We start from the raw sequence: 23,532 nt of genomic DNA, 5'->3' as shown, positions 1-23,532 counted from the left end.
GAACATCTCAAAAAGGGAACACAATTCTTTGAATTGAATGAACATGCTACAGGAGCTCTGGGTTCACCCCCTCTCTCAGGACCCAAGCACAGCTCCAGCTCACAAAGCTCATTCTCTGGGACACCAAGCAGCTTTAGACCCCCTAGAAATGAGGGGAAGGAATAAAATCTCACCAATGGTGCTTGAACCATCTCAAAAAAGATGCTTGATTTCAGGTGGCTGGAAAGTCCTGATGAGGCCAAACCCTCCAGCCCCTGAGGTGGTCCCAGGGCAGGAGCCTGGCTCAGAACAGCTCAAGCCCACCCTGGTTCCCCCCCAGAGCCCCCTCCTCCAGCACAGCACCCAACAGCAGCAGCTGCAGCAGGGATGTGCCTTCCTCTGGCCTTCTACACACACTGCTGGAGGAAAAATATGTTGAATTTTTAGCTTTTTGAAGCCCCTTGCCTTGAGCCCAAGGGCAGGTGAGGCTGTAGGTATTGCAAGACCCCCATTCCCCTCCACCAATCCCTGAGCCCCCCGGCCTGCACAGCCCCCTGGGTGCCACAGGAAGGTGGGATGGGACAGGAGCTGCAGTGGGAGAATGAGCTGCCAAGCAGCAACAGAAAGGGGAGAGTTTCTCAAGAGACGTTTGATAGACTATTTGGTAAATACATGGATACATGAACAGCAGCAACTTGCACAATCCCCCGACTGTGCTTCCAAGAAGCACAACTCACAGCCTTCTGCATCTACAGGCAGGGAAGGGAAGTCCAGGTTCTGTATTCTGGGCAAGAAAAAACCATCAATTCCTGAAGATTTTCACTAAGTTCAGTACAGTACAGAAGGAAGAGCTTCCCATCAGCCCAGCTACCTTCTGGGACCCAACATAACCACTCCTGAGTGCTGCTGTGAAGAGATTGTGGGGCTGAGGCCTGAGAGCAGGGTCCCACTTCCCCACCCCTCTGGCTGGAATCCAAGGACAGTGAAGATTGTAAAGGGAATACAGAGACTCTCAAGCGAGGTTCAAAAAGCACACAAACAAGACCTGTCTCCCTCTGGTCTAAAGGACTTCCTGTTTTCTCTCTGGGAGATGAGGACAGGATTGCTGGATTCCAGACTATGCTGATATGTGTCCTGCTGATGGATGAGCCTGAACACTACCCCTAACATCAAATCTCTCACCTGTAGCCCACAACCCTTGCAAAGCAAACCCTCTCACCCACATTTCCAGCAGCAGTTGTGACCCCAGGCAGCACCCCAGTCACCCAGCTTTCTGTCCAAGAGTCCGTGAGCACAGCAGTGCTGGCACAATTCCGTGGCAGAGCCAGGCTCCCATTGCTGCCTCCAGTGACTGGACGTGCCCTTGTGTCCCTGCCTGCCCTGTGGCAGGGTGTGAGCCCAGTGTCCGTGACCCCAGGGCTCGCCCACGAGCACGTGAGGGGCTGAGTGGCTCCAGGAGGATGCAGGGTCTGGACAAGCCCCACGTGGGCTGGGCAGAGTGGGGGAATCGCCCTCCAACGTGGCCGGGCTCGGGCGGTCCCGGTTCCATCCATGTCCGTGCCTGCGGGGCGGAGCAGGCGGTGCCACGGGGATGAGGTGTGGACTCCAAGCACAGAGGGAGGGGTGGCAGCAGTGCAGCACAGGGGGAGCTGGAACCCATCACGACTTCGGGGAGAGCTGAGGAGTCCACGTCACTGTCACCAGGAACTGTGTGCTGGCCCGCACGGTGTCACAGACAGGAGAAGTCACTAGAGAGTTTGGATCCAAGTGAATTGGCATGGCTGCTTTGGACTATGGTAACATGGGAGCAATTCTATTCCATGGCCTTTAATACATTTCATTTTCATAGCACCTTTCATCCCAGGGTTTAAGTGCTGTAACGGAAGCAGGTACTGTGCACCCATTAGCACGGGGGAAACCGAGGCACAGAGTGGTTTAGTGATTTGCCTTGGGCCACTTGGAAAAACCGTGGCAGTGTCTGGACAGCCTTAAACCTCCTGACTCCCTCGGTTGGTGAGACCACACTGCTGCCTCACATGAAGCCACTCCGCTCCCTGCCCTCCCCAGCAACGTGCTCCTACCCATTCTTCAGTGAAGTCTCATGCTCCTTTTTGATGCACAAATATATGACCAAAAAACAAAAGAAAGAAAAAAGAAAAAAAAAAAGTGCAGTAAACTAAATGTTTAAAAAAGCACATTTGTGCTGTCTCTGTGCAAAGATAAAAGAAATAAATACATGATTAAAAAATTAAAAAGGTTCACAGTATCACACATGGATAGGTAGCTATGGTAGTGCACATCTGGAAAACACTGTGTTACTACCCAGGATTCTCTACACCCAGCTAGAATTCTCTGCTGGGAGCTGCGGGTGAGCGGGTGGTTTCTTTGCTGCCCACGTCTGGGGTGAGTAGAAATACATGGTTATAGTTTTGCTCCATTCTGAAACGCAGTGCCCGGGATCCTGCAGTGCAGCAATACTGGTGTCAGCAAGCTCTTCCCCATCCCACTGGAATGGCTGCATCAACGAAAAGGGAACACATCGACCTGCAGAGGGAATCGCTGCTCTCTGGGACTTCTGTGTCTGCATAGAGATTACTGCAAGAGGCAGAGAGAACACAGTCACAGAATCATGGAATCATTAGGGTGGGAAAGATCTCCAAGAATACCAAATTCAGCATCAGCCCAGCACCACCACCACGTTCACGACTAACCCGTGTCCCCAGGTGCCACAGCCAGATGTCATTTGAACACTTCCAGAGATGCCACCACTGCCCTGGGCAGCCTGTTCCAATACCTGACAAGCCCCTTTCAGTCAAGACATTTTACCAAATATCCAACCTAAACCTCCCCTTGCACAGTTTGAGGCTGTTTCCTCTTCTGTCCCTTGTTCCCTGGGAGCAGAACCTGACCCCCACCTGGCTGCACCCTCCTGTCAGGGAGTTGTGGAGAGCAACTGAGCCTCCTTTTCTCCAGGCTGAGCCCCCCCCAGCTGCTCCTCATCACACTTGTGTTCCAGCCCCTTCCCCATGTCCACTCACTTCTCTGGACATGCCCCAGCCCCTCCATGTCTTTCTGGCTGTGAGAGGAAAGAGGATCAACCCCTGAGCACCAGTGCCCAGTGTCAGTCAGGTCTCTGTCCCGCCAACTTCCCAGCACAACCAGAGGCTGCTCTACATCCTCCAGTAATGGCAACATGTCTGGGAAACCTGAGCTCCCCAAAGTTTATCCTGTACCAAACAGCTGGGGATAAGCCACAGCGCCTGCTGAGCAGGCCAGGGCTGTGCCAGCAGAGCTGCCAGAGGCCGAGCTGACCCTGCAGGGGGAGCACAGACTGCGAGCGACCAGCGGGCACCCACACACGGCTCTTGGACACTTACTGTATCGCTCTCCTCATCGGAGACAGAGTGCAGCTGAGTGCTATAGTGGAGCGGGGAGTAAACCCAACTCCTCTCGTCTGTCGGCTGCCAGAGTGGCCAGAGACGGCAGGGAGAATGCAGGGAGAGCAGCAGCAGAGCAGGGAGCAAAGGAGAGAAGAGGAAAAAATAAAAGGAGAAAATAAAAAGAGCAGGAAACAATACAGTAAGAACAGCTGTCCACCTGGAGGGAGAGCACTGAGCCCAGAGGCAGCTCTCAGCAGAGGAGCCCTCGTCATCCTCAGCACCCACCGGCTCCCTGCCAACCGGGGCAGGGGACCTGTGCCAGCTGCACTGGGGGTGGCACACCCTCTCCTCTCATAGGGACAGAGTTTTAGAGCTTCTGAGATGTCAGGGAAACCTCAGCTCCCGGCCATGGCACCATCCTGGCTGCAGAGAAACTGAGAGATTTGGGAAGTGACTTACCTAAGAGCAGTGACAGCTCCTGGCTCCTGCTACCAGCTCTCACCTTCCCTTTTCCAGAGCCCTGTGCATGCTACAAACTGATATCCAGGAGGGCTTTTCCTGGGAAACTGGATTTGTTTGTTGTGCCTTCCTCATTCTCTGCAGAAGGCAGTGGAGCTGGGGTGAGACCATGGAGGATGGTGGCCACAGAAAGGAAACAGTTATTGCTGAGATTTTGGGGACAGTGGGGTGATGGGAACAAGTACAACACAGGAGGCAAAACACAATGGGACCCTGGAAAGAATGAGGGGAAGGAGGTGTGCCTTGAGGCTCAGTTATAATAGCACTGGGCACTGCTGTGAGAAGACACACACTGCTGCCTACACAGCACAGATTCAAGGGCTGGTCTCTGCTGACAGTGTTCCCAGGGGGACCCCATTTACATTGCAAACAGGCTATTTCGTCTCCAGAGGAGCTCCCACAGAGAAGAAACTGCCCCCTTTGACCCAGCCTGGCATTTGCAAAGGAAGATAGTGCAGAACTGGGTGTTTGGAAGAAGCCTGCAGTGTTCCCAGCCCAGGAACTGAGTGCGACAGCCTACAATGTACAAGGAACTAAAAGAAGCCAGAGAAGCTTTGAAGCACTGGGCTCCACATGCTGAACCCCCCAGGAACTGCAGCTCCATTAGCAGAGACTGCTGGAGGAAGGAAGGCTGAGAAGCCCCTGCCTGGAGCTTCTCACAGAGCTCTGTCAGAGGTACAGGAAACCTCCCCACCACATCAAGCTTGTCCCACATCCTTTTTCATCCATGATGGCTCATCCATCCTGACTGAACCACATGCTCCAGCCAGTCTCTTTCAGAGCCTTTTAGGAGCTTGGATGCATGCAGGGAGCTGCAGGAGATGAAAGAGCACCCAGTGCTTGGCATTACCCCTCCCCTGCTGTTTTTGGCAGCCAAAACCCAGCTGAGGCGCAGGAGGGGCTGCAGGAGGAGTTGTCTGTTTGCCCAGCAGCACCTTCCTCATGCCATCAGCAACAGCCAGGGGCACATTCCTGCCCCTGCTTCCCCATGCACCCTGCCTGTACCCCAAATGGCAGCACCAGGCTGCACCAGCAGCAGCACTGCCACCACCCCCTGGGGACTTTCCCAAAGCATGAGAAGCTAAATGCTAAACCCCAGAACAATCTCAGCTCTAGATTCAGCCCCTAAGAGCTCAAATGCCTCCCTGCATCTTTTGGAAAGGAAAATCCTACCTGCTCACAGAACACCTGAAGGTGAGGAGGGAGCACACTGGTGACCCTGAGAAGGGCTGGAGAGCTGAAACCAGCCCTCAGTACCAGCTCCTGTCTCATTTGGTTTATGAGATGCTCCCCACAAGCTAAAACAGTTCTGTTTGCTACCGGAGTTTTACAATCTTCAAAATACCTTAATTGTGTCTTTAAAACCCTCTTCCTGGGCTGAGGCAGCTGAGCCTGACATCCCCTATGGAGGCCCCAGGGCCTCTCTGGCCAGATCTGGTACTAAGACTCACAGAACAGTTTGGGATAGAAGATCACCCAGTATTCCCCCTTGCCATGGGCAGGGACACTTTCCAGTATCCCAGGCTGCTTCAAACCCATCCACTCTGACCTTGGACATTTCCAGAGAGAGGGCAACCACAGGTTCTCTGGGTACCCTGTGCCAGGGCCTCACTACTCTCAGTTTTTCCAAGGGCTGGGTGAAACTATGGCCCATCCCAGGGTAGGAGCTGTGTCACCAGTCTGCAGAAAAGGGACAGAGCTCATGATTCTCTCAGATCCTGCAAGGAGATCCACTGGTGTCATTTCAATATGCTTCCCCCATTTCTGCTGGGCTGGTTCCTAATGCCCACTCAATCCAGAGCCCCAGCCATTGAGAGAAATGAGATGCTGGCCCCAGTGTTTCAAAGCTGCAGCTCTGCTCCCCTACATGCTGTGCTGGTGTGGTCACTTACAATCCCAGAGGAATGCGAGGTAGTTCGGAGTCTGCGCTGGCGGGGAGAGTAAATCCAGTACCTCCCATCTGTGAACTGAGTGGCCCCAGGACAAGTGAGGTGAGAAAGGAAACAGAGGAAAAAAAGGGTGATGTGAAAGAGAGGATGAAAGAGAAAGCAAAAAACAAGGGGTTGGGCAACTCCAGGCCTGAACGGGTGAGCAGGTGGGAAAGCCGTGCAGGGAAGAGCGGCGCCCATGCCCTGCCACACTGCACTTTTATTCCCTGGGGATAAACAGGAGAATGAAGAGCTCTCCAGGAACAGACTTCAGTCATCAGGCCACAGCCTCCTGGGACTGGGCAAATCCTCCTCTGCACACAGCACCCCTTCACCCAGCACTGCCCCTGAGCACTCCTGCAGGAGCAGCTGTGGTGCTGCCTGAGCGCACGCGTGCAGCCTCACCTGAGCTCCAGCTCAGGTGCTTTTCCAAGGAGAGCGCCCATGGGAACTCAAATCAGCTTTTCCCTTCATCCCAGCAGTGAAAAACACTCCACAGCACACGACACACATTTAATGCAAAACTCAGACTCAGATGAAGTATGAAATGCTGATGAGCAGTCAGTCACACTCTCTGTGAACACACTCTGCAGGATTTTGTCTTGGAGAGAGGTGCCCCTTTAGCTGGGGGCAGTCCATATGCCCAGCGACAGGGAGGAAGAGCAGCTGACCCTCACCAGAAGACACTTGCCAGGGGAGCAGGCAGGATCTGCCTGCACACAGCTGCCCTCCACAGGCAAGGAGGGGGCAGTGTTATAGGAGCCGTTTGCATTTTGAACAGCATGCATCCAACCCCAAACAAGCTGTAAAACAGGGCTGATTCCTTCCACAGCTCCCACAAGCCTCAGAGCGACTCGGCAATGAGTAAGCAGCTCTGCAGCAGAGTACAAGAGTCCAGGGGAAGGCCAATGCTGCATTTTAGTTTAGCCTGAAGGAGCCCATTGCATGGGCTCAGGTTGTCTCCAGCACCACAGAACTAACAGCAACAAGTCCGAGCAGGGAGGAGCCGGGCACCTCTTTTAATGAGGGTTCCAGTGCCCAGGCACAAGAGAGCTCAGCTCTCACAGGACAGGCACTCAGCTGTGCTCTGGGAATCCATGGGACAGGTACATGTTGCTAAAAAACCTCTTCTCTGGTCTGCAGGAGTTGCTCAGCCATTGTGGGAGCTGAGTGAGGACCAGCGCCAGGCTCCACGGCACTCTGCTGCCAACCACCAACTTACGCCCTGGCTCAGCACTAGACTCCCACTGCATCACCTAATGCAGCCTGCAGGGAAAGGAAAAGCCGGAGTTCACCAGAGCCCAGGGTCACCCTCTGCAACCACCTCCCTTTGGCTCTAGGCCGTGCTTGTGTCAGGAAAGCAGCCAGGATCTCTGGCTGAGGTAAAAAAACTTCTCTGTTGCACCCACATCACCTTGGCTTGTCCCAGGAGCAAATGTGCTGGCCTAGACAAACACTTGTGCTTGGAAGTAGAGCAGCACAGCTACAGCTACATCCACAGCAGGAGTGCCACCTGTGTGAGCCCCACTAGATGCTGTTCTGAGTTCTCTGAGTTTAATCCAGTTCTCTGCATTCAAAAACCCACCCAGCACCGAGGTCTCAAGGTGCTTCACACCAAGATGGTGCAGGGCAGCCACTGCCCACCTGACTGCCTGGAATGATACTGACAGCCCTGTCCAACCCTTCCCATCACCCCCCAAGGGCCAGGTGGAGAAGGTCTCTTACAAAGTAAATGTCTGTGACTGGCACGTCGTCTTCATCCGAGGCCTGGCTGGCTGGCTCCGAGGCCTGGCTGGCCGTCTCCACCTCTACGGTGGCTGGGGATGTGACAATGGCACAGGCTGAAGAAGCTGCCTCTCTGCACAGGGGAAAGAAATGACAGTCTAGTCACTGCAGTCAGGACAGGAGCAAGCAAAATGGATTTATTACAGAGGAGCTTCTGAAGATGCTATGCTATTACATCCTGAAAGGTCACGTCAGGGCAGGTCAGGTCATTGCTGTGCTCAGCCTCACTGAACACCCATGACTCCAGCAAGGCCTCCAGCACAAGCAGCCACAGCTCAAAACCCACTGTGTGGGATCTGCAACACTCTAAAACACTCACTCTTTGACTTCTTCTTCAGGAGCTACAATCTCAACGTCACACTTGGGCTCCAGCTCGACACTGATTTGCTGAACCTCCTCCTGGACCCGCCCCTCCTCGTGTGACCTGGAAACCAAAGGGGAGACAGGCCCAAAGACTCAGCTGGACATGAGATATGCACAGCCCTCAATTTTACATCAGCCTGAATCAGTCCAGAGCCAGCCAAGCCTCTTGTGCAGCTCTGCCCCAGCACACAGCTGCTGCTGCTGCTACTGTGGCACTGGGCTCCCAGCACAGGCTCAGTGGCTGATTTCAGCTCAGAGGGAGCACTCAGACCCCCCAGGACTGAGGGTTTGGATAACCAAAACTCCCAGGAAAAAGAGAGGGAAGATTACAGCACTCAGGAATAACAAGGTGGGAAAAGAGGACAAGAGCAAAGGAGTTAAACAGCCAGTGCAGCAGGAAGTGTCAAATGGAGCATGGGAGCAAAGAGAAGGGACCTCCAGGGAAATCCTGTGTCCAGAGTCAGCCTGGCACCAGGCCAGAGCCTCTGACCTCCCCCAGCACTCCCAGCACACCAAAGCTGTTCCACGGTTGAGATTTATCTGCACACTCTGGAACTGTTTCTGACAATCTTCACTTTAATACCTCATGCTATTACAGTAATTACTTGTGCCAGCAGGGCTGTCCCCATGGGAAGGAGGAGCAGGAGCCTGCCCAGCCAGGGGCAGCTGTCAGAGAAGGGCTGAGCCCTGGGTTCACTGAGCACTGCCCTGCTCTCACCAGTGGGCAGCACTTCAGTCCAGCTCCATGCACAGAACTTGCTACACTCTTCCTCACAGGGCTGGACCTCAAACCTGGACTGAATTCCCCAGCAGACCAGAATAACCAGAGGCATGACACATTCTTGAGCAAACTGGGTAAGGTTTTTTCCATCTCAGCTCAGGAATGTAAATTCTTGCTTTAATAAATTTGTGTCTGCACTGGTTTTCACCAGGGGATCCCAGAGAGCTCCACAAGTGCACAGGTCCCTACTCTCCCAGGAAGGGCACATGGAAGCACTGGGATTAAAAAGAGACAAATTAGGCAAAAACCAGCAAAGGTGGCCACACCTGCAGACAGGCCCTAGCCAGTGTAGCTCTGGCAAATGTGTGACAGACAGATCTACTCTGACCAAGCCATTGAGCTCCCTGAACACTCCCAGGTCACTCTGACTCACCTGACCCATTTCTGGAGGAGCAGTCACACACCACAGCAGCTCCCTCCCTCCAGGAGGTACCAACGAGTCTGAACTATTTTGGATGAAGTCACTGCATTTGCCACATGGGCCCCACCACTGGGGCCTGGGTTTAAGTCTCCAATTTTCAGCAATTCCTAACACTGGATTCTGCAGGATATGAGGTGCTTCATAAGTCCCTGACACTTCTCACAGTGAGCAGGTCCCTGCCCTCCAGGGCAGCATTCAGCAACATGCAGCATCCAGAGGGATTTTCATTAGGAAATAGCATAGAAAGGGATTTTTTTTCACAGTGCTTATCAACTGAATTCAGTAAATCACTCAAAGCTTGGAACAACAGCAGCTGCCTGTAACGTGGGGGAAACCCTCATCTTCCAAAGACCTTTCCTTCCAAGCACCAAACACTGACTGCAGGGAGAGAGGACATCAGCCTGTCAGGCTTCTCTGGCTATGGCACATCCTAGGACTGAGTCTCTGATGTCATTTCAAAGCCTACTACACCTACACAATGCCCTGGAAAGCGAGGGCAGAGCCAGCAGCATCCGCTGGCTCCTCGTGCAGATCCTGCTGACATGGGCAATGGGGTCATTTTTACTGATGCAAAATAATTCCACAATAATGCACAATATTAATGGTAAGAGCCTCTAAAATCAGACACCCCTCTGCAGCACAGCATTTCTGTCCTACCTTGCCCTTGGCTCTGAGACACCACAGGAGGAAAAAAGCCTCACAGATTTCTGAAAACACTGGAAGCTCCTTCTATGGGGACCGATGGTGCCTCATAAAGGCAAAGCCCTTTCACTTTACCCAGGCCACAAGCAGATGCTCAGGAGGAATGTTCCTGCTGTCAGGGCTCACTTACTTGCTTAAAGGAACTTAAATGACCTTCCTTGACTCTGGTGCTGGGTGGGTGGGTAAATTTGGACAACACTGTTGCCCCCGTCCCTATCAAATAATTGGTATTTTCAAAGCACTAAGAGATCTGCTTTGCAAGGAAAATTCCATGTAAGAAATGGGTATCATCTGATTGCAGAAGCAGCTCAGCATCCATGCCAAAATCCTGGAGCTGCTGAAATTCCCACCCAGCCCTCTAAAAGGGACCTTTGCACAGAGATAAACATGAGGTCTCTGCAGCAGAGAGAAGATGAGACAAAAGACAGAAGATCCATTTCTCACCTGCCATCCTGCCCTGAGGAGTGTGTACGCCTCCTGTGGAAAGAAAACAGGAGAGTTTGAAGGAGCAATTTAAGACAGAAATCCTGCACTGTCCCCAAATCTACCTCCACATCCCATGAGGGAGATGTTCTACTTAACAGCTGAGACTTCTTCCAGCAATAATTAATCCCATCAAAGCTGTGTCTGCTTGCTCCCAGGAGAGATTTAATTAAAATCAGTCATTAGCATTGCAGAGTGCAGGGCAGCCTGCCGGGATCTGCAGCACAGAGAGCCAAGAGCAGCCACCCAGCACCAGTGGGAGCAGGGAAATCTCCTCACCTGTACCTGGGCTGCTCAGAGGACTCCGAGGGGGATCGCTCGGGGACAGACAGAGATGTTGACGATAGTGTCGTGGCTATGGAGGCCGTGGTAGCTTCTTCAAAGGAAGGAGGAGTGCAAGGGAGCAGGTCTGGCCTGCCTGCTGGCCCACAGCAGGGCAGGGGAGAGGCAGGAAGAAGAGATGATTAAGTCAAACACCAACACTTCACCTACAGCAGCCCCGTGCGAGGCTGTTCCACCATGAACCTGCACACCCCCATTGGGACTGGGCACTCAAACCACAGACAGGCAGAAGTGTAGTTGGGTCATGACAGCCTCTCCCAAGGCATCCTCTGGGGAGAGCCAGTCAGCACCACTTCCAGCACAATAGGCAGGGAATAGAATGCCAGTGAAGACTTCTCACTGGTGACCAAAGCTGGATTAAAGCCTTGGATCACCAGGGATAAACATCCAAGAGAATTAAGAGATGCACTGAGTGTTCAGTGCTTTGCACAGGGAGCAATCCAACAACCATGCACTGGAGGAGCTTGCACTCAGCTGTAAATGCAGCCAGATGGAAGTAAAGGAAAGGCAGCACAGAACCAGCCCATTCCTCTGTTTTCCAACAGCAAGATCCTGCCTGTTATAACTGCCCAAACACTGTCATTGGAGTGCTGCAGTTCCCAGTCACCCCCCTCCCCAATCTTTTTTTCAAAGGGTAGAAAATGCAACTCTCTGTTGGCTTTGGGCTATGACTGATGGTGGCCCTTGGCAGCAGCTGTCTTGCACCAGTGATGCAGGCGACCATTTTTACTGCAGAACCCCAGAGTGCTGCAAAGAAGGGATTTGGTCTCCTTTGATGCAGAGGTGTCGCATCAAGTACCTGCTGGTGCTGCGACAAAACAATGCACTCTTACCTTCTTCCCTGTCCTGGTTAGGTTTAGCACCTGCAAAGCACAGCAAGACATGCAATGAAGAGCTATCCATGAGGAAATATCTGCAGTTGGTGCACAGTGGGGAACTGGATGAGAACAAGGGAGGATCCTAAGGAACTGCTAGGAAAGAGAGGGTAAGCACAGAGGCACGCCCCGGGCGGGGCTGTCACCTTCATCGTCCAGCGTGGGGTAGCTCCGGGCCGCCCGCAGGTCGTACTGGGTGTCGTCCTTGTCGGAGGCCAGCTGGCTGGCTGAGAACGCCGCCGTGGGACCCGCCGTCTTCACGGCCAGCAAGGCACTGCGCCCTTTCTTGGACGGGGACGACTTCAGAGCTGGGGGGCACAGAAGGGCAAATGTCGGTCTCGGGGTTTAGCTGGTCAGAGTGATTCTGAGATGTGCCAGAAAGTCTCTTCTCAGCTCGGGGGTCGAAGAAGGAGTCAGAACTCTTCAGTTCTCGGTCTCAAGGTTGTTTATTGTTTCTTATCTATAAAATTATTTTTTCTGGCCTGCTGAGATCTGCTCAGCCAGACAGAGGCACTTTGGCCGCCCCCAGAGCGGTGTTATCATTTTATACTAAAAACTACGTGTATATTATTTACCATGACTTTCTAATACCTGTCACTTATGTTAATGGACGCTCCTCTGTCGGGTTAACAAGATATTTAATACTCTGCTTGTTTGATTTGTCATATATTGGTGATTTGTTAATAATGTATGGATGTAAGCTTGTGTCATAGAGGGAGGACCCTGGTTACTCATTCTAGCATTAATTCTCCTATTTAAATATAGGTTAGTATGACAGTGTTCATAGGGGTCTTAGGATGAGGGAAGAGATGAAGATCTGACTCTATGTTTCAGAAGGCTTGATTTGTTTTTTTTGATATATATTACATTAAAACTATACTAAAAGAATAGAAGAAAGGATTTCATCAGAAGACTAGCTAAGAACAGAATAGGAAAGAATGATAACAAAGGTTTGTGACTTGGGCTGTGTGTCCAAGCCAGCTGGGCTGTGATTTGCCATTAATTAGAAACATCCAACATGGGCCAAACAAAGATCTACCTGTTGCATTCCACAGCAGCAGATAACCATTGTTTACACTTTGTTCCTGAGGCCTCTCACCTTCTCAGGAAGAAAAATCCTAAGGAAAGAATTTTTCCTAAAAGATGTCTGCAACGGGTTAGCCTGTTAATGGGGAGGGAGTCATAAAGTTCTCATATTTTTGTAGTGTAGAGCTTTAACGCTCTCTTTGTTGATGGCTGCTTGAGGGCCCACAGTGTAATTGGGAAATTAATATTTATCTGCTTGTAGAGATTGTCTTCTTTTTTAATGGAGCTGTACCCCCTTTAAATAGCCCTTAATTCCCTTCATTAGGGTTCGTGGGTTTTCCTTGGAGAAGAATTAAGAGTGAACTTAGATTAGTTTCACAGGCAACCAGCTATCACCCAGCTTGGTTGGCTTTTCACCTCTGCTAACAAGTCATCCCACTCTTTTGCCAGAGATGGGTTCGCTCAATAACAGCTCTCATAAGTAGCTCACTTGGGTTTCAATTTATGTTACACAGTGAGCTTTTACTTTAAACCAATCTAAAATGCCAACATCACAGCAGAAGATGGAGGCTAAGAAGAAGGAGAAAGGCTGGACACATTCAGATTCTTCTCTCTTGCTCTCTGAACCTCCGTAATAAAAACCCCCAAAAATCTCTTTTTTCACCCCATGACAAACTAATTATTATTCTACTTAAAATTTTGTGGCTTGCAGATCTTCATATAAAGTTTGTAATTTGCTCCATGGGTCATAATCAAAATCCCAGGTGTCTTGGGCTCTGTGCCAAGGTCTTTGAGCCTCTGGCAGGGGTTCTGGCAATCCAGGACAGCCAGAGGGATGTCCTGAACTCTGACATGTCGGAACCCAGGATGTTCCTCTGACTGCCCTGGAGGACTCGAGACCCTGGCAGGGGGCTCAGAGACCTTGGCACTGAGTCACAAACACCTGTGCCTTCCATTTTAGCCCATGGACAAAATTACCAGCTTTGTGTGAAAATTTAGAAGCTACAAGAGTTTGAGTAGAATGATAGTGAATTTGTCACAGGGTGAAAAAAAGCAGAATTTTGGGGATTAAGAATGGGGGTTCAAGAGGCGAGATGGAGGAATCTGGGCATGTCCTGTCTTTCCTCTTCTTCTTCTTCTTGTCCTCCATCTTCTGCTGTGATGGTGGCACTTGTGGATTGGTTTAGAGTAGAGTCTGTCTAACATAGGTGATAGGTATTGGAAAATTATTTTAAATAAACTACTAAAAAAATTATTGTAAATAAATTACTAAAAAAGTAGTTTTTAGTATAGAAAGCCAACACCACCCCAAGGGCAGTCAGTGTGCCAGTCTGCTGGACAGACCTCTGCAGGTCAGAGAAAGAATGAAATAGATAAGAGAAAATAAACAACCTTGAGAACCAGAGAAAAAGGAATCTCGACTTCTTCTTTGGTCATGGGGCTGGGAAAAAAGATTCTTTAATACCTCGGGAGCCATTTCTACCACAGAAAACCCAAGAGTCAAAGCACCACCACCAGCTACTGTCACACCAAAGGTGTTTTTCCCTTCAAAGGAGAGGCTCTGCCCTCACACACATCCCTTCAGGGCTGAACCCAGGTCAGGTGCAGGGACTGGGTGGGAGCCTGAGCAGACCAAGGCAAGCTGTGACAATCTGAGGGCTCTGCAGTTCTTAGCTTTGCTCTGTATCGTGGAATGTTTTGGGTTAGAAGGGACCTTAAAAATGCATTTCCTTCCATCCCCTCCATGGGCAGGGACATGGGCACTAGAGCAGGTTGCTGCAAGCCCTGTCCAACCTGGCCTTGGACACTCCCAGGGATCCAGGGGCAGCCACAGCTGCTCTGGGCACCCTGTGCCAGGCCTCACTCTCATATTTCCTAACTTCTCATCTAACCCTAACAGCTCAAAACAATTGCCCCTTGCCTGTCACTATCTACCTGTATAAAAAAAATCCTTCCCCCTCCTTTTTCTAAGCCCTCTTTAAGCACTGGAAGGGGCTCTAAAGTCTCCTAAGAGCCTTCTCCAGGCTGTACACCCCCAGCTCTCACAGCTGTACCACACTGGAAAACCCTGCTCAGGCTCCAGCCCAGACTCCTCATGAGTCTGCAGCAGCAAGGCCAAGGTAAAACCTCAGAGCACAGCAGCCCCTGAACTTGGTACTTACAGGAATTCTTTCGAAACACCGTGTTGGTCATGAATTTGAAGAATCTCTCTGCATAAAAGCTGGGTCTGTGTACTGACACCGTGTCCTACAACAGCAAGAAACAATTGTTTAATTTTAAAATGATCCCTCAAGGCAGAATTTCTGTAACAACCAACACAGTCTTTTTTATTCTAACATTTAGCACTGACAGAGCCTTAAAATGGAAAGGCTTAACTGAAACACTCTAATTAATGCTATAAATAACCCTGAAGCATTGCCTCTGATTGCATTTGATTATATTCTTGCTGTGATTTTATAATGGATTTTGGTGATTTTATTCCTTTGTAGGCTTCCTGGATTTTTTTTAAACACTGGCCTGATTGCATACATGAAATTTCTTTTGGCTTTGCTGGCTGCCATTCCAATCAAACCTGGATACTTTTGTATGTCACACAGACACCCAAATTCAGCCAAGGGTCTCCATACATTTCAAATGTTCTTGTTTAAAACAGTAAAACTGAAGCTCTTTCTGTTTCTGATGTTTGACTGCACTTTCATGACTTGGCATCTCCACATTTCCTTTGTCCCTTTAAGGGAAGCCAGGAAATTAAAGGCTGAAAAATGCTTTCCACATCCAAGGTTCTTTCAGAAATACACACCTGGCTGCTGCAGGAATGAAGCCAGCAAGGAAACATGGAAAGGGATTTGCTGGCAGAGAGCTTGCTGAGGTGGGAACAGCCAGTCACCAGAGAGAACAGCCCAGGGCTCTGACAGCCCAGGAACACACACACTGTGTGTGCTCCTGGTGTCATGGGAGACAGAGCAGGGGAGGAAAGCTGTGATCACAACAGCTCAACGTGTGAGGAGCTGGATTGAGCAAGGAAACCTGGCTGGGAATTAGTGGCACCACCCTGCTGGGCAGGAATGAGGGGCAAGAACTGCTCCTTTCATCAGCTGCAGCTGTGCCAGATCAGGGTCCATAAAAAGACACCAAGTATCCTGTGAGGCTTGGACAACTCCTGCCTCTGCACAGGCACTCACCCCATCGTGGACAAGGGCCTTCCAGGTGTGCTCTAACTTCTTGATGAACCTAATTCCAAGGAGAAGTGGAGAGCAAAATAAAGATCCAGATTCAGGCATGCACTCTGTACCAAGCCCCCTGTCATACCCTACAGGGGAGATCCCTGAGCTGTCAATGTCACCAGGACTGAGCTTTCTCCAGCATCTCCCCCAGGAGGTGAGGACTGCCTGGGAACCACAGGGAAGGAGGAGCTGGGCAGGAAGAGGTACACCTTACACCCCTGGAGATATGCTTCCCACACTGAGGTGGGAAACGACTTCTTTATGAGCAGCTCATCATCCTGGACAAAGGGCTGAGTGTCCCCAGCTGTTCTAAGGACATGATGGAAGCCCATGGCCAGCTTGGGACAGCCATATCTACTCATCCTCACAGTCTCCAGGAAAGAACATGCCCCCTGCTTTCATTTGGTACTAAAAGAGATGTTATCAGCCACAAAAGACACACTGTGTGGTGGTTTCTGTCCTCACCAAATATCAATTTAATGCAAGCCAACCCACAGTGCCAGGTTACCCACCTGTATGACTGCAGGATATCGATGATTCCCACGTGCAGCAGGAGACGCTCTCCTTTGCCGTTCACTGCTGGGATCCCTCCCATCCTGCAGGTGAAGCAGAAGCTCAGCAGGTGCAGCCTCAGCCAGGGCACCTCTAACACCCAGCTCTGGGAAGGGCAACAGCAGCCGTGCTAAGGGGCTCTGGTGGTGTCAGACATGGTGGAAAACCTGAGTGCTCACTTTGGGCACAGCCATGGGAGTGACCTGGCCTGAGCCAGGTGTCCCAGGGTCACTGCCTGCATGGCCACACATCACTGTCCTGACAGCACCTGTGCTGTGTGGCACAGCTCTGCCTGGGCCAGAAAGCACCATGGAGCTTTCTCCTGCCTGCTTTATTCTGGGGATCAGGTTATTTATGGGTCAGTGAGAGCTGTCTGCCATTAGGGCAGTAAATCCTTCAGGACAAAGGATTCCAGTCCTGTCCACACTAATGCCATCCTGCCAAAGTGCAGCAAACATAGGCACCAGCACACAACCAAAGCACAGGAGTGTCAGATACTCCTTCAGGCAGCCACTGCAATTATTGATGCTGCCTGAAGGACTGGAAACACCACAGTATTATTTCAGCTCTCAGGATTGACCCTCCATCAAACCCACAGCAGCTGGTTTGAGACAGCAGCAAGCAGCAAACTCCACCATTCCTTGGCCCAAGAGCCAGACAGAATCCCAGGTCAAGCACAGCACAGGCTTAGGGCCATCCCCAGCCTCCAGCTCCAGCAGTGACCCAGCACCTGGCTACACTGCTGTCTGCTAACCCCACTGGGATGGCCTCAGGGAACTGCCAGGGATTCCAGAGGTGGGAGTGATGGAGAACTCCAGGCTCCTAGGGACAGACTGATCCCGATTCTGCTCCAGTATTTGGGTGCTGAGTGAGAACTGTCTCCTCCCCAGGGAATGGGTGGGTATTTAGAGGCTGTTACACAAGTTGACAATCTACAGCCTGCCCAAGATGAGACACTGCTGTGAGGCCAGACCCTTACAGAACTATATCCCACCCCGGCTTCCCTCTTTCCCACCACAATGGCAGCACTACCAAAATCCCAGGAGAGCTGCTCCCTTGAAGCTCCTGTGTGTGGTGTCACATTTTAGTTAAATGGTGTGCTCTGTCTCACCCCTTGAAAATGTGGGGTTTATTCCAAGCCTGTGATCCTCCCCTGCAGTATCAGGGATCTGTAATCCCAAATTTGATTCCTTGCCCACCTTGAATCTCCCTTTGAAGCTGTGGGGGGTGATGAGAAGTCTCTCTTGGCCCCTTTTCCCCCAGGCTCTCCCTCTCTCCCCCCCCTTCCCCTCAGAAACCCTGCTGCTCCCAGGGGTGGGACCCCCAATAAACCCCCAGCTAATCAGCACCCCCAGAAGCCGTGTGGGGTCTCCTTGCCTGCCTGCTGCTACCAGGGAACATCCAGCTTAGGGAGCCCCCAAAGGAACAGCAACACCTGTGGGCCTCCTGAGGGATTTCCCCCTCCAGCCTCCCCTCCCAGCAGCAGGAGGGAGCCCAGGTTTCACCCACGTGTCGTCGGTGTCGATGGCCTCGCCGCGGGCAGCCCCTCCCTGGATGGACTCCATGGCTGTGGAGTACAGGGCCTTCTGCCCCACGGGGCGCTTCTCGTCCGACGTGCTGTGGGCTCCCTCCGACAGCTGCTCCCTCTCGTGCTGGTCTATGTTGTGAACCCCAAGCAGCAGGCTATAGTCCATGATTTTAAAGCTTTCCAATACCTACAGGTTAATATTGAGTTCAAGAACAAAGAGAAAATATCAAGACAGCAGCAGAAATACAGACCTTGTAGCATGGAATCAAAGCAATCAAAGCAAAGCATCCCACCCACATCCCCACTAACAACTCATTTGACAGAGCCTGGAAGTTTCTGAACCAACAGTGACGTCTGGGCTTGACTGCAGAGTTTGGCGATTCCACAACCACAGCAAAGGCCTGAAGACTTGCAAACAACACCACTGTATCTGCTGCACCGTGATAGGGAAAATGCTCCAGCAAAGCAGCTCCAAGGGGAGCATCTGCCAAAGTGTGATGCACCAGGCAAAGGAACACAGCCTCAGTCCTCAGAGGCTGCCATGGCTTGGCTTTCAGGGAAAAGTGTAGGAGAAAAGACTGATCCTACTCTGGGCTCATTAGCAAGGTTCTCAACCAGGAATTGCTTGTCCTCATGCTCAAGAGCCACACAGTTCCTCACCCTGTCCCTAAGCTGCCCCCTCCTTACCAGACAGTCTCGCTGCAACGTCTTCACCAAAGCACTGAAGGTGTCTGCATCCAGCATGAGGCCCTCAGGCATGTCTTGGATGAAGTCCAGATCCTTGTATGTAGGGCTGGACTTTTCTTTTTCCTTCTTGGACGCCCGGCGTTTGTAGGTTGAACCCTTGAGGTCGAACTTGAGGTGCATTTTCACCACTCGGGGCAGGATGTTGTTCATCACCACCACGCGGATGTTTTTGCCCCCGGACTGCACACAGTACAGTCCATAAAACTTGGGCAGCAGAGTCCGGGGGTTCTGGTTCAGATTCTGCAGCAAGGGTGCAAAGAAGCACAGAGAAAAGGTCATTTGAGCAGAAAATTCCTGCTGTGTTCACCACAAAGCATGCCAACAGCTGGGCTAGGGATTCTTTGCTGAGAGGTTTGCTGAACTTAACAGGAGCTCAGTGGATGCATCTGACAAAGTCCTGCATTTCAGTGGCTTTAGGACCTGCAAACACAGGGACTGAGATGTTCAGCACTCTCTGGGCAAATAACCAAGTCCGGAAATCCCCTGCTTTCCCCAAGTACGGCAGCTAAAAAAAGGAAACCAAACTGGGAGAGAAATAAACACAATAAGTGGGAACTTCAAGCTTAAAAATAACAGCTCTCTTTATCTCTCCACCAGTGTCAGAATCAAGAGCTGTTCTCCAGCCCAGAATAGACCATGGACAGGGTTATTTTTTAAACAAAACAACATAAATGTTTTCCTCCTGTTGCAGAGTTGCTTTATAAAGCAGTCAACCAGAAAGCACGGATATCCTGTTCTGCTGTCATCTCCTTTTTTTAGGCAACAGAATAATTAGGAATGACATGACAGGCAGGATTTGCTTGTTCAGCTTTGGGCACATTTGGGAAGGAAACAGAACTTCTCTGCACGCTGTGGCAGGAAAGACAGACCTGACAGGTTCTGACAGACTGCAGAAACGTGATTGTATTAAAATTTCATTCCCCTCAGCTCACCCACCTGGGCACAGCAGTGAGCCCTCTTGGAGAGTGCCAAAAGAAATGGAGGCAGGTAAATGGAAACAGCCTTAAAGTAACTCAGCATGAAACCACCCTGCTTCCTTTCCCTGACTCCTTTGACACAGGTGGTTTCCCAGGAGCAGCAGGGTGATCTGGGGTAGCACCACAGAACCCATAGACAGTGGAAAGCTGCAACAGGTCACTCAGAACTCTGCATCAGACAGGTAAGTTCAGTTTAATTCACTGACTGATGATGGCAGGATTAACAGTGCAACTCCATTCCCACTCAAAACCCCACACCTGATTTACCACACACATTAGGCAACAGGCAGTGCTTTCCAAGAAAACGCATCCTGTCCAGGAATGTGAGTGCCACCTGCAAAAGCAAGTGATTCACAGAATCTCAGGATGGTTTGGGTTGGAAGGGACTGTAAAGACCATTTGGTTTCACCTGTGCCATGGGCAGGGACACCTTCCATTGTCCCAGGGTGCTCCAAGCCCTGTCCAACCTGGCCTGGAACACTCTCAGGGATTGCTGCTCTGAGCAACCTGTGCCAGGGCATCCTCACCTTCAGGGAACAATTTCTTCCTGGGCTGGCTGTCACTCACACACAGACATCCCATAACCTGCCTCTCTTGGGTAAATTTTCCATGGTAAATATTGAGTGAGGAAAGGATTTTCACAGTACCAGTGTAGGATCACATAACCCCACTGCACCAGGCACACAGATGGGGCAGCAGCATTGCTCCTCATCCCCTTCTCCTTGGCATCTTCACAACAAACCAATCCCTGGTCATTTTAACTGAATGTCAAGAGTCCTCCTCCATAAATCTGGAATTTCCAGCACAGTTGTGCAGAGAGAACAGCTCCTGGTTTTTACACCAGAACAACAGGTTTGGGTCCAATTTACTTGACCCAATGCAAGTCTCTGGGTCTCAATATCCTGCACTGCCAGACTGATATGCAAAGCTGGCTGGTACCTTGGGCCCTCCAGCTTGGAATTGCTGCCAGTGGGAGTCAGGACAATCCTCAGAGTAATGGTCAAACAGCAGGAATGGGAGAGATTCAGGGACAGCAGTGCTTTCCCCACAAAACCAGGGTGGTTGCATTATTGCCTGGAGAAAAGGAGGCTCAGGGGGGACCTTTTGCTCTCCACAAGTCCCTGACAGGAGGGTGCAGCCAGGTGGGGCTCAGGTTCTGTTCTCAAGCAACAATGGACAGGATGAGAGGAAACAGCCTCAAGTTGTGCCAGGGGAGGTTTGGGTTGGATATTAGGGGAAATTTCTTCATGGAAAGGGTTGTAAAGGGTTAGAACAAGCTGTCCAGGGCAGTGGTGGAGTCACCATTCCTGAAAGCATTCAAATAATGTGTGGCTGTGGCACTTGTAGACAAGGTTTAGTGGTGACCATCATGGTGCTGAGCTGAAGGTTTGATCAAGCTAATGATCTTTGTGGTCTTTTCCAAACTTAAGAGTTTTACTATTCTATGACTGCAATCAGCAGCCATCCCCAAATGCAGGCTGGGGCAGATGCACACTGCCAAGTGAAAAAGGAATGAACTAGCTCTGGGAAAAGGGCACTCAGAAGCACACATCTGGGAAGCCATTTTGAGGCCAGAACATGCCCCCAAACTACAGCACAATTATCTGCCTCATGTTTACCCACAGAGTTTGCAAATAATCAGTAGGATTTGTGCTTCTGGGACTGGCTTCATGACATGTTGTTAACACTGTCCCTGGCATGGGGGCAGGTGGAGGACATGCCCTGTGAGATGCTCTGCCATGACAAAGCTGAGCTGGCTCCGAGCTGCTGGGTGATACACACCATGTAGTATCCAGGAAGGAGCTTCTGCAGGAATTCAGCTTCCTTGTGCATCACAGTTTTGATGATGAATTCGTCGTCGCTGGTGACGTAGAAGAGGGAGCCGCTGGCGCCGGGGTTGGACAGCTCGATCAGAGGCTCGTTGCACAACGAATACTGGCCAGAAAAAGAAAACAAGGTGATGCTTCATCCCCCATTTACTGCAGATTTGAGTTCTATGCCCTCAAGGGCCTTCCCCATCATGTCATCTCCCTGGGAGATTAAGGGGTAGCAAAGCTCAAGTGAGAACTATTTTCATTATAGGGTTGGTCTGAGCAACCAAACTGATGGACAATTTATAATTAGAGACTAAGATTACAGTTCAGAGCATCCCAACTGCTCAGTATCCAACTAATCATCTGCTTTCAGGAACATCCAGCCTTCATAATGACATCTTATCTGTTCCCATTGTGCCTGCACGCACGTATCACATTCAGGCTCTTTGAGCAGAGCCCAGCACAGGCTGATGGGCACAGAGGATTCCAGGAGACACCACAGCCTGCTCAGGAAGCCAGATATCACTGTGCTGGAGGGAACACAACACACTGGCTGTTCTCAGCAGTCTCCCCTGGCCTTGTGCTCCCCTGTTCTCTGTAAAAGTCAGTGCCAGATTCACAGAATCACAGAATGGTTTGGGCTGGAAATGACCTTAAAGCTCATCTCACTTCATACATGGGCAAGGACACTTCCACTACACTAGGTTGCTCCAGGCTCCATCCAACCTGGCTGTATTTTTACAGCCACAACTCACTCCATCAATCCTGCTAAAAACACATTACAGATCTTATCATCTTATCCCAGGTGTGCAATGAAAAGGGACAAGCCTTGCTCAAGCACAGCAAAGAGTTCTGCACTGGGATCTGAAGTGGGAGAGCACATCTGCTCATCAGGACACAAATAGGTCCTCAAATAAGGACTTGCCCAGCAGCAGAGGAAAAAACAGAGAAAGCAAGGCAGGCAGATGTACATTTTAGCTCAGTGCCCACCCAGACACTGCAGAGGTCAGGTGGGTTCAGGGCAGGATCACAGAACTGCTCAGTAAGAGGTGAAATGGGGAGAGGGAGGTGATCAGAACAATAAATTAAATGCTCATCATTATGTAATGAAAACAGCTTTCAGCTCTGCACAGATTAACAACCCCAGACCTGATCAAGCTAATCATCTCATGCATAATTAAAGGCATTTGCTGCTGTGGCAGGCAAGAGACAGTCAGGAGAAGCAGAAACAACAAATCAGAGCCATGACCTTTGCAACTGAGGCAAACTCCTTGCCTGTCCTCAGCTCTGAACACTCATGCATGAGGCAGCACTGCCTTGGCTGGCACTGGAGGGGATCACTGTTACCCCCCACCAGGCCCTGGCACAGGCTTGTTTCACTGGGAGGTCCTCAGCTGTGACCACCCCTACCTACAGGTGAAGTCACACAAAAAGGGCTGCTCCAAAAGGGGAGGATGTGCTCTCATGGATGTGTTTCCTTCCCCAGTTCACACAGAACAGGACGTCACACAAAGGCAAGGGCCCAAACTCAATCACAGGGCACTCAAAACCCCAACAGCTTGTACTCCAAGGTATTTGAAAACCAGCCTTTCCAGCTCTGAGGAGCTTTTGAAGCACAAGAACAAGCTGTAGTTTATTGTGTCTTTTTAAGATGATTAAAATAACTACTCTCACATAGCTCTCTAGTGAGTACACAAGAAAAAATTCCCATCTTTGTCCTTAGAGTTGCAGGGGACATTACAGGGTTGCACCCAGCAGCACACAACTCCTTTAGCTTGTAAACACAGTAAGTTATTGTTACCACAAGGAGCAGAGAGGGAAGCCCATTGCAGGGCTTACACAGCTCACATTGTGTGCAGGGCATGGCCTCCCTCCAGTATAGGCTGGCAGCTGCCATCCAGCAAACTTAGACTTGGAATCATGGAATGTTTTGGGATGGAAAGGATCTTAAACCCATCTCATTCCACCCCCTGCCATGGGCAGGCACACCTTCCACTACAACAGGTTGCTCCAACCCCATCCAACCTGTCCTGGAACGCTCCCAGGGATGGGGCAGCCACAGCTGCTCTGGGCAACCTGTGCCAGGGCCTCACCACCCTCATGGTA

General features: G+C 50.9%; 1 protein-coding gene across 4 annotated transcripts in view; it reads right to left on the bottom strand.

Moving 5' to 3' along the window:
• Positions 1 to 639: 639 nt before the first annotated feature.
• The window catches only part of PIP5K1C (phosphatidylinositol-4-phosphate 5-kinase type 1 gamma), a 52,390-nt gene continuing 29,497 nt past the window's right edge, over positions 640 to 23,532 (bottom strand). The window contains exons 6-19 of one of the 4 annotated variants that reach the window (XM_058821314.1): positions 21,395 to 21,547; positions 18,576 to 18,875; positions 17,870 to 18,075; positions 16,321 to 16,404; positions 15,767 to 15,815; positions 14,747 to 14,831; positions 11,705 to 11,866; positions 11,517 to 11,546; positions 10,621 to 10,759; positions 10,303 to 10,335; positions 7,911 to 8,015; positions 7,532 to 7,664; positions 3,357 to 3,440; positions 640 to 2,574 (exon numbers count right to left, since the gene is read on the bottom strand). In XM_058821314.1, the coding sequence (XP_058677297.1) occupies positions 2,572 to 2,574; positions 3,357 to 3,440; positions 7,532 to 7,664; positions 7,911 to 8,015; positions 10,303 to 10,335; positions 10,621 to 10,759; positions 11,517 to 11,546; positions 11,705 to 11,866; positions 14,747 to 14,831; positions 15,767 to 15,815; positions 16,321 to 16,404; positions 17,870 to 18,075; positions 18,576 to 18,875; positions 21,395 to 21,547 (1,566 nt within the window). In that variant the 3' untranslated portion in view covers positions 640 to 2,571. Of the gene's footprint in view, positions 2,575 to 3,356; positions 3,441 to 6,274; positions 7,073 to 7,531; positions 7,665 to 7,910; positions 8,016 to 10,302; positions 10,336 to 10,620; positions 10,763 to 11,516; positions 11,547 to 11,704; positions 11,867 to 14,746; positions 14,832 to 15,766; positions 15,816 to 16,320; positions 16,405 to 17,869; positions 18,076 to 18,575; positions 18,876 to 21,394; positions 21,548 to 23,532 lie in introns of those variants that run through there. The other 3 variants (XM_058821317.1, XM_058821315.1, XM_058821316.1) reach the window with 3 other exon arrangements.

The sequence above is a fragment of the Ammospiza caudacuta genome, chromosome 28 (genome assembly GCF_027887145.1).
Source record: "Ammospiza caudacuta isolate bAmmCau1 chromosome 28, bAmmCau1.pri, whole genome shotgun sequence".
Classification (NCBI taxonomy): domain Eukaryota; kingdom Metazoa; phylum Chordata; class Aves; order Passeriformes; family Passerellidae; genus Ammospiza; species Ammospiza caudacuta.
Note: the sequence above shows the minus strand (reverse complement) of the source record. Positions and strands in the feature narration are given on the sequence as shown.